The sequence below is a fragment of the Sciurus carolinensis genome, chromosome 12 (assembly GCF_902686445.1).
Source record: "Sciurus carolinensis chromosome 12, mSciCar1.2, whole genome shotgun sequence".
NCBI lineage: Eukaryota > Metazoa > Chordata > Mammalia > Rodentia > Sciuridae > Sciurus > Sciurus carolinensis.
Genome location: NC_062224.1, coordinates 82,553,754 through 82,566,210, shown reverse-complemented (window position 1 = coordinate 82,566,210; position 12,457 = coordinate 82,553,754). Strand labels below are relative to the sequence as shown.

General features: G+C 41.2%; 1 protein-coding gene and 1 non-coding gene across 2 annotated transcripts in view; both read right to left on the bottom strand.

Annotated features, from left to right (window-relative positions):
• Positions 1–4,625: 4,625 nt before the first annotated feature.
• Lemd1 (LEM domain containing 1) overlaps positions 4,626–12,457 on the bottom strand; it is a 58,960-nt gene continuing 51,128 nt past the window's right edge. Inside the window, exons 5-6 of the mRNA XM_047519870.1 lie at positions 5,531–5,637; positions 4,626–5,037 (exon numbers count right to left, since the gene is read on the bottom strand). Of these exons, the coding sequence (XP_047375826.1) occupies positions 4,848–5,037; positions 5,531–5,637 (297 nt within the window). The 3' untranslated portion in view covers positions 4,626–4,847. The remainder of the gene's footprint in view (positions 5,038–5,530; positions 5,638–12,457) is intronic.
• Positions 9,982–10,055, bottom strand: Trnav-cac (transfer RNA valine (anticodon CAC)). The gene has a single exon. It is a non-coding gene; the product is annotated as a tRNA-Val (tRNA).

Here is a 12,457-nt window from a genome sequence, read left to right as displayed (position 1 = left end):
ACCATCTTCTCCTTCCTGTGGGCCCCGAGGCCCTCCATGATCAGAACACATCACTCTCTGCTTTCTCGCGGTTCCGCACACTGCCATACGCACTTGGGAGGCTGTGTAAACACCGCTCTCCGCCTGGCAGACTTTCCTTTAGCCTCGCCCACTTTTCTCCCCCTTCTTTGGACTGAATCCTACTCATCCTTCTGGTTTAGCTATGACATCATTTTCTCTAGGAAGCTCCCATGCCTGTTGCCAGCATCCGAGATGGTTGGCCCCTGGGCAGCCTGAGCCACTATCCGAAGGATGGCAATTAACACCACGGGAGTCTCCAGACTTCTCCATCTTCCCCCCGCCCCTGTGCGTTCCTGGAGGGATCTTATATTGATTTTATTTGTCGTTTTATTGCAAGTGCATAAGAGGTGCTAAATCAATTGTTGACTGTGTGTGCCTTCCATCTTTCTTTCAAGACAAGTTTTTCTCCCTGTGGGAGTTAGTCTCCACTGCGCACCGACTCCTAATAGACTTTCTCCACTGGTCCCCTTGCCTGAATCTTGGGAACTCCAATGTAAACACCTGTTAGAGATGGGAAAGCCGCGGTGGTTTTTTCCCTATTCTCCTACAACAAGATGCTTCTGATACCAGATAAATGGGTTTTCCCCTTCATATCAAACACATCTGACATCAGAATCTCCATTGGACACCATCTGGGTGTCCTGGGATTCAATTCGATTCTGACGCTATCTACTTGGCAATGACATCAGATCCTACAGGTTGAGGGCTCAGTACCACAATTGTACCCACTTCAGTTATCAGTCAAAAGCCCCGGGTTGTTTTACCTGTGCTTCTGACTGACTGGCTATAAATCTGGGTTCCCATGAACTTCTCCTTGGGTTCGATTCATTTGCTACAGTGGATCACAGAACTAAGAGAGGCATTTATTTATGTTTACTGGTTTATTAATTAAGGATGTAATAAAAGATTCAGATGAAGAGTCAAATGGAAGAGATGCATAGGGCAAGGCCGATGGGAAGGGCCTGGAGCTTTTCTGCTGTCTGGGCAGACTCTCCAACTCCAGCACCTCAGGTCATGGTTCAGCTACTCACCTATCTTTGATCTATGGTAGCTCCCCAAACACTGTCCTTTCAGGTGTCTGTAGTCTTTGTTATGCAAGTATGATTGATTACATCACTGGTCGCCCTGATTTCCTTGACCTTCAGCGACCTAAGTGCTGTGGGCCAGGAAACAGCAGCAGGGACCACACAGGTATTTCTTATTATATCACAATATCAAAGCATCTGATAGGTGTCACTAGGACAAGGGTCCTGAGGAGGTCCTCCAAAACGGGAGTCAACCTCAATTCAGACCATGAAGGTCCTTGACTTGGTCTCAAAAAGGTTTAAAGTGAGGCACAGATTGAATTTATTGAGAGAAAGGAAGAAGCACACTCTCTGGGAGACAGAATGGAGTACGGGCATTGGAGAGGAACACACAGCTCCACCTTGGCTAAGCATATTTATACATGTAGGATCGATAGAACTGGGACATGTTTTTGGTTCCCCTTTGTGTTGGCAACTGGATGTGTTGCCCATTACTGGGTTGGGGGTCATTTGCTGACATGTTGAAAATGACTTTGGTGGGAGGTTCTTTTCTTTTCTTCTTTGTTTTTGATGCATTCTGCTTTGTTTTTGATACATTCTGCTTTGTGCATTTAAATACTACTACGTCGGTGTACCTGTGGATAAGGTCTAAGAATCAATTTAATAGTGCGCTGTTTGTGATCTTTAAATCTGGACTTTTAATCCATGTGAAATTGGAATTTAAATCTGGACTTCAAATATGACTCTACTCTTGTTTTGTCTGGCATGTCTCCTTTCCTCCTCTCCTTCTGTCTTCTAACCTACCTCAAGAAGGATGGACCACAGCACTGCTTTAATATGAATAGGAATCCACTGGAATCCTGTTAAAGTGCAGGTTCTGAGCTGGGTGTGGTGTTGCATCTGCAATTCCAGCTGCTTGGGAGCCTGAGGCAGGGGGTTACCAAATTCAAGAGCAGTCAGGGCAACATAGTAGACCCCTATCTCAATAAAGAGGGGGTTGTGGGAATATAACTCAATGTGTACTAGCCTAGCATGTGTAAGGCCCTGGGCTTGATTTTTCAGCACTGAAAAAAAAAAAAAAAAAAAAAAAAAAAAAAAGAGCAGGTAGATGACTTGGTAGATGCAGGTGGTGTTAGTTGGGGGCCCATGCTTTCAATGGAAAGTCACAAAACTAGTCTTGTGCAGTTTCTTTAAACTGATTCCAGGATTCCCAGTTGGCACTGGGAATGGTGGTGCACCCCTCTAATCCCAGCAGCTCCGGAGGCTGAGGCAGGAGGATCACAAGTTCAAAGCCAGCCTCAAGAACTTACGGAGGCCCTGAGCAACTTAGTGAGACCCTGTCTCAAAATCAAATATTAAAAGGGCTGCGGATGTGGCTCAGTGGTTAAGGGCTCCTGGGTTCAATCCTCAGTACCAAATAAATAAATAAATTACTATTTGTTTAAGCCAGCCTTACTGGAGTTTTATCTTCTATAACTATAAATCAGCACATGATTTTGCTGTCGCTGTTGTTGTTGACATGAGGGTCTCACTGTTGCCCAGTATCACCTCGAACTCCTGGACTTGAGTGAGCCTCCTGCCTTGGCCCGCCAAGTTATAGGACTACAGGATGCACCACCCATTCCTAGTATATAATCTTTAAAACTTAAAATTTGTTTTCTCTCACTAGCTCATTAACACACACTATTTATAAAAATATTTTTTAAATATGAGGAAACAGAAATAGAGGGGAAAAAAAAAAAAAAAAAAAAAAACTAGAGTCCCCAGTCATCAAAGCAATGCTAACATTTTGACACATTCTCTTCAGGGTTGTCAGTTGCCATAATAAGGCACAACACATTTGTGACCTTGTTTGATTATCTTTTAAAAGAGTCAGCATCTTAGGAATTTCCTTTGGGGTTGATAAAAATATTCTAAAATTTATTCTGGGGATAGTTATACAGTAAATGAATAGAACAAAAACTGTTGAATTATACTTTAGGTGAATTGTATAACATATAAAGTATATCTCAATAAAAGTATTATTGAAAGTTTCAAACAAGCACTTCTTATATATTATGATAAACTCAGTGTTAGCATTAAAAATATGGTATCATTCATCAAAAGCACTTACTTTTTATTTTATTTTTTTTGGTGGTGCTGAGGACCAAACCCAGGGCCTTGTGCTTGCTAAGCAAGCACTCTACCAACTGAGCTATATTCCCAGCCCAAGAGCACATACTTTTATAGATTAAATGATTCTCTAACTGTTGGATATTGGGGCAGGCACTGTGTTAGCTACCATAAAAATGGCTAGAGTACATTTCTTAGTGCCCTTGATTTCTTGTATCCAGAAGCAACTCTTCCCAGAAGCAGAAATATTATTCCAAAGTATAACATTGTTTAAGCATTAAGTGCTTACTACAAGTCAGATGTGGATCCCACTAAGTACTTTTTAATTCTTCAAATCCTTTATCACCCTGCAGAGTCTATCCTATCCCTATTTTTGGAAGTAGCAACGGAAACTCAGAGAGAACAGCTAATCCTCCCTAGGTCACACAGCCAATAAAGACAGGAGCCAGGTGCCTATGCAGCTCTCTCTGCCTGGTCCTGGAGGTCATGGTCACTACAGCTTCCTCGTCGGGTCCTAATTTTTTAGATCTTCACTAAATTTCAAAGATAAAAATGCTCTGTTGTTCTAGATTGTTTTCATGACGTTGGACCTTTCTTCGCATTTGCTAATTCAGACACAGCTCTCTTTTACTTATTTATTTTTCTTTTTTTGGTGCTGGCGATGCTAGGCAAAGCACTCCACCACTGAGCTTCATCCCCAGCCCTCTTTTGCTAATTGGCAATTTGCTAATTTGCAGCCTAGCCTATTCTCTACAATTTGAAGACTGAATAAAATGTGATCTATGGCTCATCGCCCTAGGTAAATAAATGTGATCTCCCCTTTTCTCTGCCATCCTGGTGCCTGCTTGGCTCTGCGCCTCACTGGGTCTTCTCATAGGGCTTTCAGGATCAAGAGATTCTTGGCCTAGAAACAAAAGAAAACCATCCATTCCCCAATGGATTTGGGCGAAAACTGATAATAAGATCAGATACAAATCATTGAAGAACCCAAGTGGAATTGCCCAAGATGGCACACATGTTCATACTGAACCCAACTCACAACCATTTCACTGTGTCAAGCTGCAAACGTCACCCTTTTTTGGATAACTGGATATGTTTTATTGGGATGCACTGATAGGTTGACTCATTCATAAAAATGTGTGAACTTGTGTTTGGGAAAAAAAAGAAAGAAAAAGAAGAAAGGTCCATCAGTGTTTTCCTTTTCAAAAGTCTACTCTTAAAGCTCACTGAAATCCCAGTGACTCAGGAGGCAGGCAGATCACCATCGAGGCCAGCCTCAGGAACTGAGAGAGACCCTGTCTCAAAAATTAAACAAAGGGAAAAAAAAAAAAAAGGGTTGGAGCTGTAGCTCAGTGGTAAAGGACGTCTGGGTTCATTCCCAGTACTGCTTAAAGAGAGAGAGAAGTCTGCTTGCTCTTGTGTGGAAGCACCTTTAATGATGGCTTACGTGATTGGGGGATTTCCTAAATCTCATGATCTTAACACACAGCTGCCTGGTTCTCCCTCTTGTTCTTTTCACCTGGCTGAGCCCAGGCACAGATCTGCCAGCCGGCAAGGGAAGGCTGCCTGGCCAGAGGCATGGTGGCCCCTTTGAAGGGCTTGCTGAGGGCAATATTTAAGCACTAGCGCGTTGCTTTGCTTCTAAAGTACTTATCTAAAGAGTGGCTCCTTCTCCACAGTTATGTAGACAAATAGAACAATGAGGAGAATGCCCAGAACAGCAAGCTTAAAACCCGCGGGGAAACCGTACTCGTCATCGCTCTGGTTCAGCGCCGAGTAGAGACAATCCTCGGTGCTGGGCCTGTAGTTGACCCTGGCCTTTGGTGCTCTTGCAGCACTCCTGTGAAAACATTAGTGGCCGTTAGGATCACACGCAGCTGCTACAGAGAACCTTCCTCAAACAAGTGTGTGGACCTTGAGGTTCAACCACAAAGGGACTTCCTGGATCTCATTAAAACCTAGGCTAGCTGGCATGGTGGTGCACACCTGTAACCCCAGTGGATCGGGAGGCTGAGGCAGGAGGATCACGAGTTCAAAGCCAGCCTCGGCAACTTAGCAAGGCCCTAAGCAACTCAGTGAGACCCTGTCTCTAAATAAAATACAAAATAGGGCTGGGGATGTAGCTCAGTGGTTGAGTGCTCCTGAGTTCCATCCCTGGTACCAACCCCCCTAAAAAAAGAAATCTTCCTCTTTTCTCAACAGATTTTTTTTTTCAAGCTCAAACTCTTCACAGAAATATGAATAATTACTCCCCCCACCCCAGAGGTCATGGAACTACAATATCATCAATTTTCTCTGATCTGAAACAACAATGACAACAAAAAAGGTGTTACCTTGTTCCCTTGGTACGTTTCTGACCCCCATAGTAGGTGTCTCCAGGTTTCTGACCCCCGTAGTAGATGTCTCCAGCTTTTGTTTTAGTGGAGGTAGTCTTTAGTCTCTGGAAACCAGAAAGAAAGTGTCAACAGGAATTTGTTTCCAATGTCTCGTCTTTGTTGTTAATTTTTTCAATAAAGTACAAAGATACAGCCCCTTTGGCTCCTCCCTGTGAAATTGAGTTGTGAGGATTTAAGTCACTTAATACGCGTGCAAGGTGATCAAAACATCTAGCACAGAGTAAGCATTTAATACATTAATAATGATGGTTAGGAGAGTGAAAATTATCAAGTTCATGTTGCTAATTGTCTTCACATTCTTTTCTTCTCCTCCTCCTCCTCCTCTTTCTCCTTCTCCTTTTCTTCTCTTCACAGTGCTGGGAATTGAACTCTAGTTTCCCTCAACTGTCCATTCATATTTAAGAATCAGACTATATCATCCTCAAAAGTCTGCAGTGTCCCTGTCAGGGGCTCTTGGAATGTGAAACTGGTGTGTCAATGATGTTGCTAACCAGGCCCCATTCACCCACTAACTCAGTGAGGTCTGTTAGATCGCCCTACCTTTTCTGATAGGCACTAGCATTACTCCATTTTGGAGATGAATCTGAGGCACAGAAAGGTCAGGAAATTAACGTGAACTCACACAGGATTATCAATGAAGAGCTATGTGCTTGAGATATTACACCAGACTCCTCTGTATTTTCAATTTCTAAAACTGATTTCCCTTCTGCAGGAAATCTTTATTCCTCTCATCTATACAGATCATGCCTCTGTTTTTTATGTCTTCAGCCCTAATATACATATTTCGTTTTGTACTTAACCTGAAGTTTTATTTATTCATTCAGCAAACATTTGTTGTGTTTTGCTGAGTGCCTAGCCTATGCCAGCGAAAGATTTCAGATGGGGCCACCACACCACCCTTCCCTTGAACAGTTCACCATAGTGTGTCAGTGTGTGACTACTTTGTAAGGATTCTGCACTGGCTTCCCTCTTTCCTGATTGGACCTTCATCTGCTGGACCTCACAGAGCTATCTTCCATTTCTCTCTCTCTCTCTCCCTCCCTCTCTCTCTCTCTCTCTTCCTTTTTTTGATACCAGGGATTGAACCCAGGGGCACCTGACCACTAAGCCACATCCCCAACACTTTTTACTTTTTATTTTGAAACAGGAGCTCACTAAGTTGTGACACTGGCCTTGAACTTGCAATCCTCCTGCCTCAACCTCCTGAGTTGCTGGGATTATAGGCACAGGCCACCATGCCCAGCTGCTCTGCTCCTTCTTAAAGAAGATATTTCAGCAGTGTTTTCATGAGGCCTAAACAGGGCCCCCACATGTGGTGGGAAGCTCTGCAGGATGCAAGAACACCATGTCCACAGGAGCCCCATTCCCAGCATGGGCCATGTAGATTTCCAGCCTATTCTCACCATCTCCCTGAAGACAGAAGGAAAGTCTTTCCAGAAGAGGGACTCAAAAATGTTGCCACAGTCAGACACCATGATACACACTTATAATCCCAGCGGCTTGTGAGGCTGAGGCAGGAGGATGGCAAGTTCAAGGCCAGCCTCAGCAACTTAGGGAGGCCCTAAGCAACTCAGCAAGACCCTGTCTCTAAGTAAAATATAAAAAAGTGCTGGGGATGTGGCTCAGTGGTTGTGAAGAAGACCAGGTCCTCCACCCAAAAGACCCTTGCCGTAATGAAGCTTCTCCTCTTGTCAGATCAGCAGGATGTCTGCAGAGGTTATTGTGGTTGATAGCTCACTCTTACTTGTAAATGTCAGGTTTGCACACAAAAGGTGTGACAGAATTAGTCTGCAAGCTTGTTGTACAAAAAAATATTATCTCTGTTCTCTTGGTAAAAACTTGTAAACCTGTGTTTGGTTTAGGGCATGGAAAGAGAGCACTTGTCATGTGAAACTCCAAGCCCCCCCCCCAACTCCCGCCAACTGGGTTCAAAGTTCAAAGAATTTCCAAAATCTTTGTTCTGAGGAAGAATTCTTAGGTGAGAGCCAGCTCTGATTCCTGCAGTCAATAAATCTGCTTCCTCAGGTGTCAGCCTCTTCTGTCCTACTTCATTTGAGAGACCCTAGGTTCAATCCCCAGCACCAATCAATCATCAATCAATCAATCAATCAAAATAATAAAATATAAAAAGGGCTGGGGATGTGGCTCAGTGGGGAAGCACCCTTGAATTCAATCCCCAGTACTGGAAAAAGAAAATGTTCCCATGCAAGAGCCAAGTGGGGGTAGCAGTGGCCTATTCACCAAGAATTATTTCAAACTATTTCCAAGGATGTTGGAAAATCTTTTGTTAAGCAAAAGATTTTTTTTTTCCTTTTTAAAAACTCTTTATTTACAGAAAAATTTAAACATGCACAAAAGTAGACAATAGTGTAATGAACCTCCACGAGCCCATGACATACAACTTCTTTTGAATTCTCTTAAATTTAAAAATAGATATGATAAATAAAGCATTTGGGGTAGAAGCCTATTGCAAAATCAAATTATAGGATTTCACAGCTCTTAGGCAATCAAATACTCCCCTCCCTCCCTTTTCTTTCCTCCTGCCCTAAGAAGGTTTTGTTCTTTTATCATCTCTTCCTCCTCCTTCTCCTCCTCCTCCTCCTCCTTCTTTTACTTTCTCTCTCTCTCTCTCTAATGCTTGTTATCCCAGCAATTCAGGAGTCTGAGGCAAGAGGATCACAAACTCAAGGCCAGCCTCCACAACTTAGTGAGATCCTGTGTCAAAATAAAAAATTAAAAGGACTGGGGATGTAGCTTAGTGGTATAATACCTCTGGGGTTAACCCCAGTACTTACTAAATAAATAAACAAACAAATAAATAAATAAATAAAGTATTATGAAGATTGTATACAGAAAAAGGTTATCAATTAATGCTAAACAGTCAATAGAATATAAAATTGTATATACACAGTGATGTCAACTGCATGTATTTTGAATATGAATATGAAAAAGAACTAGAGGGAAAGAGAAAAACATGAAACCAGTTTTTATATCAAGTGGTGCGTTTGTAACTGATTTATATTTCATCTTTAAAAATTCCTTTAATGCTGTTATAATATGATTTTCACTATAAACAACATTTGCAATGGAACTAAAAAATATTGGTGTTCATTACAGCAACGGCTTAGTGAGGGTAAATGGCACCCAGGGGACACATAATATCTTTGCTCCTTTCTCCCTGTGCCCAGAGCTAGAATCTGCAAAGGCTGCTGGTTTTGCCAGGCATCCAGAGCCCAGAGCTGGGGAATTGAGGCCTTGTCTACTTCTCCAGCCTCTTCACTGCATCCCTGGCATGTAAGTCAGAAAATTCTACCAACCTGCACTTCCGGGACCCGAAGCATATTACTGGCCACAGCTGCAGTTTTAAGTGTAGAAAGTCAGAGATCCACCAGTACAATAAATCAAGAGTGACTCTGTAGTGCTAGCTAACACTTAATACGGCACTTCCTGTGCATCAGACACTGTTCCAAGCACTTTACATCTAACAACTCATTTAATTTTTAAAATCACAGTGGGAGGAAGGTGCTTCTCTTGTTCCTGTTTCCCAAAGAGGAAACTGAGGCACAGGGCATTTAAGCAGCTTCCCCAGGTCATGCCACCAGTGAGGAGGTAGAGCCAGGAGCCAACTCAGCCTGTGCACCCCAAAGTCACTGGTCGTGATCCCACATTGCCCTGCAGTACCACAGTGCTGCTTTACTAGAAGAAATTAGGAACATGTGTTGTGAACGTCTATTATCTTCAGCATTCAACGTACCTCAATTCATTTAATCTTTCTAACAACCCTGGCAGGAAATCATCATAGTCACCATTTTATAGAACAAGAAATGGAGGCTTGATGAGCTAAATCACGTGTCTTAGGGAACACAGTTAATAAAAGGCATAATTACATTTTAAATCTAGATATTCTGGCTCTAAAGCCTTTAAACATATATATACACACACGTATATATGTAATTCCTACCGGAATACTCATCATTGAAAACATGTCAAGACATATCTCTCAAAACTGTTTCCATCAGTTAATAATCAAATTATTAATTTCCTGTGAAAATAACATTTGTAGTCATTAGTTCTATTCTTAAATATTAAGAAGGGGGAATGCTGGAGTTGTAGCTCAGTGGTAGAGTGACACTCATGAGCCACTGGGTTCAATCCTCTGTATCACATAAAAATAAGTAAATAAAATAAAGGTACTGTGTCCATCTACAATTAAAAAAATATTAAAAACAAATGAACAAACAAAAAAACCCACTTGGGTGCAGTGGCTTACACCGGATATTTTAGTGATTCAGGAGGCTGAGGCAGAAGAATCACAAGTTCAAGGCCAACCTGGGCAATTTAACGAGAGCCACATTTTTTTTTTTTTTTTTTTTTTTTTTTTTTTTTTTTTGCGGTACTGGGGATTGAACCCAGGGCCGTGTGCTTGTGAGGCAAACACTCTACCAACTGAGCTATATCCCCAGCCCAATTTTAACAAGACACTATCTCAAAATAAAAAATAAAGGGTTTGGGGATTTAACTCAGGGGCAAAACACGCTGGGGTTCAATTCTGGGTACCAAAAAAAAAAAAAAAAGATCTTTTCATAAGATTTTTTCTAGGTGGACTATTTTGTATGAATTTTGGCTTCATATAGCATATTGAATCTGAAAGTGAATTGTATAAGAAGTATCATCTTATATAATATTATATTGTGCTATGCTATATTTAGCTAAAAATGCTAGGCTAATATTCAGACACAGAACAATAATTATTCTGTATTCTCATTTAATCATTATGCATCAAAAATTATATTTTGTTGTTGAAAAATCATCTGCCTCGACTAAAGCCATTACTAACTGTTCACGGTTTGTTAGCATTGCCACAAGATGCATAACTTCCAATGCTGACCTAAAACTGGCCAAAACGTCAGGAGCTGACATGTGCAGTTAAGAGACCTCAAGAAAGGGAGCTGAGTGCCACCTCCTGCCCTCCCTTCAGCTTCTTTTCTAAGACTTCTTAGCCTTGGACTTGGGGGAGTCAGGGAACCCTGGGTGTGGGCATGGCATTTTCTTGAACCAAAACATGATATATTTTACACTCTAAGTAATTAATGAATTTTGGAAAAAAAAAAAAAAAAGGCTATATGTAGACTCAGATGTTTTTACAAACGATGTAGCAAACTGGCTGTTATGACCTGCTAGTAGGCAGAAAAAAATCCTTTTGATTTAGAGCTCTTTAAAATTAAGTTAACCCTGAATCCCTTTATTGATTAAAATGAGTTAAGTTAATAAAAGATCTTATAATAATATCAGTTCTTCATTGTTTTTACCTCGATCTTGATTTAATAAAGTTTTCATTTAAAATATTATGTTCTTTTAACCTGAGTAATGATTTTGAATTAATTAAAAAGCTTTTAAAATAATCTGCTCCACATTAACAAAAGAAATGTTAACAACCATATGATCATCTCCATTCCTACTTTAAAACAAAAAAATCTAGTAAACCAGAAATAGGAATTTCCTTAAATTGATAAAAGATGTTTTCTAAAATCTATACCGGGCTGGAGATATAGCTCAGTTGGTAGAGTGCTTGCCTCGCATGCACAAGGCCTTTGGTTCAATCTCCAGCACCAAAAATAAAATAAATAAAATACAATCAATACCAAAAATGATACGCAAAGGTGAAATGTTAAAAATATTTCCCTTAGGGCTGGGGATATAGCTCAGTTGGTAGAGTGCTTGCCTTGCAAGCACAAGGCCCTGGGTTCAATCCCCAGCACCGCAAAAAAAAAAAAAATTTCCTTAAAATCAGGACAAAGGAAGGAATGCACACTATTGTTACTCTTATCCAATATGGTACTGAACAAGTCTTAGCCATTACAACAGAAGAAAAAGAAATTAAAGGTGAACAAACCAGATTACAAAAACATCTACAGGAAAATTGCAATGAGCTCATTGTTATAAGATCAATATGCAAAATTCAATATCATTGCTCTATACCAGCAACAATTTAAAATGTAATTTAAAAAGGTACTATTCCTAACAGTAACAAAAATTAAAAGTCAATCTAGGCGTGAGGACCTGGGTTTGATCTCCAGTATCACAAACAACAACAAAACCAACCCAGTAATAAGGCTAACAAAAGATAAGCAATGACAATTATTCAAAAAGTTACAGAATTTTACCAAAGGACATTAAAGAAAATTGCATAAATGTAAATATGCTAAAATATACACATATTTGAAATTTTTAAGATTTTCCATGTATATATGGGAAAGTTGATCTAAGACAGGAGCTAACACTGCAGTTGCATTGGGACCAAAATTTCTTGAATGTAGTTCTCCACCTTCTGAGAAGGTTAGCCAAAGTCCCTGGATGCCACACATAAAACAAATGTAAGAAGTCACTGAAAGGTGGGGAGAAGACAGATTAGGGACCTCAACCAAGGAACATTTAGGTGATGAGGTCCCTGGGTTTTCTTTCTACCTTGCTCTTCCCAGACTGGGTGGTGGAGAAGTCATTAACCTTGAAACACCAATGGATGCAGTCCCCCCCAAAAAAAGCAAGAGGATGAGGAAAGGGGCAGCCTTGTAAGCCAGAAAACTTTTGGATATTGACTGCCCTGCTCCAGCCAAGCAGTCCACCTCCCCCACCAGCCATGGACAGTGGGAAGCTGAGGCTTCCATCCAATGTACTGGACCCCCTGCTCACAATTGGCGTGATGTCAGCCAAGGTCACATGCTCCCAGTCACCCAGCAATAAGGAGGCACTCCCCACGCACATCTGCAAAGGGATCCTCTTGGGAACTTGGACTTATTCCCCCATTTGATGGCCAAGAGGTAGTGCCCACTTCTCCCTCCCAGAGGAGGTCTTCTAAAGCAGAAG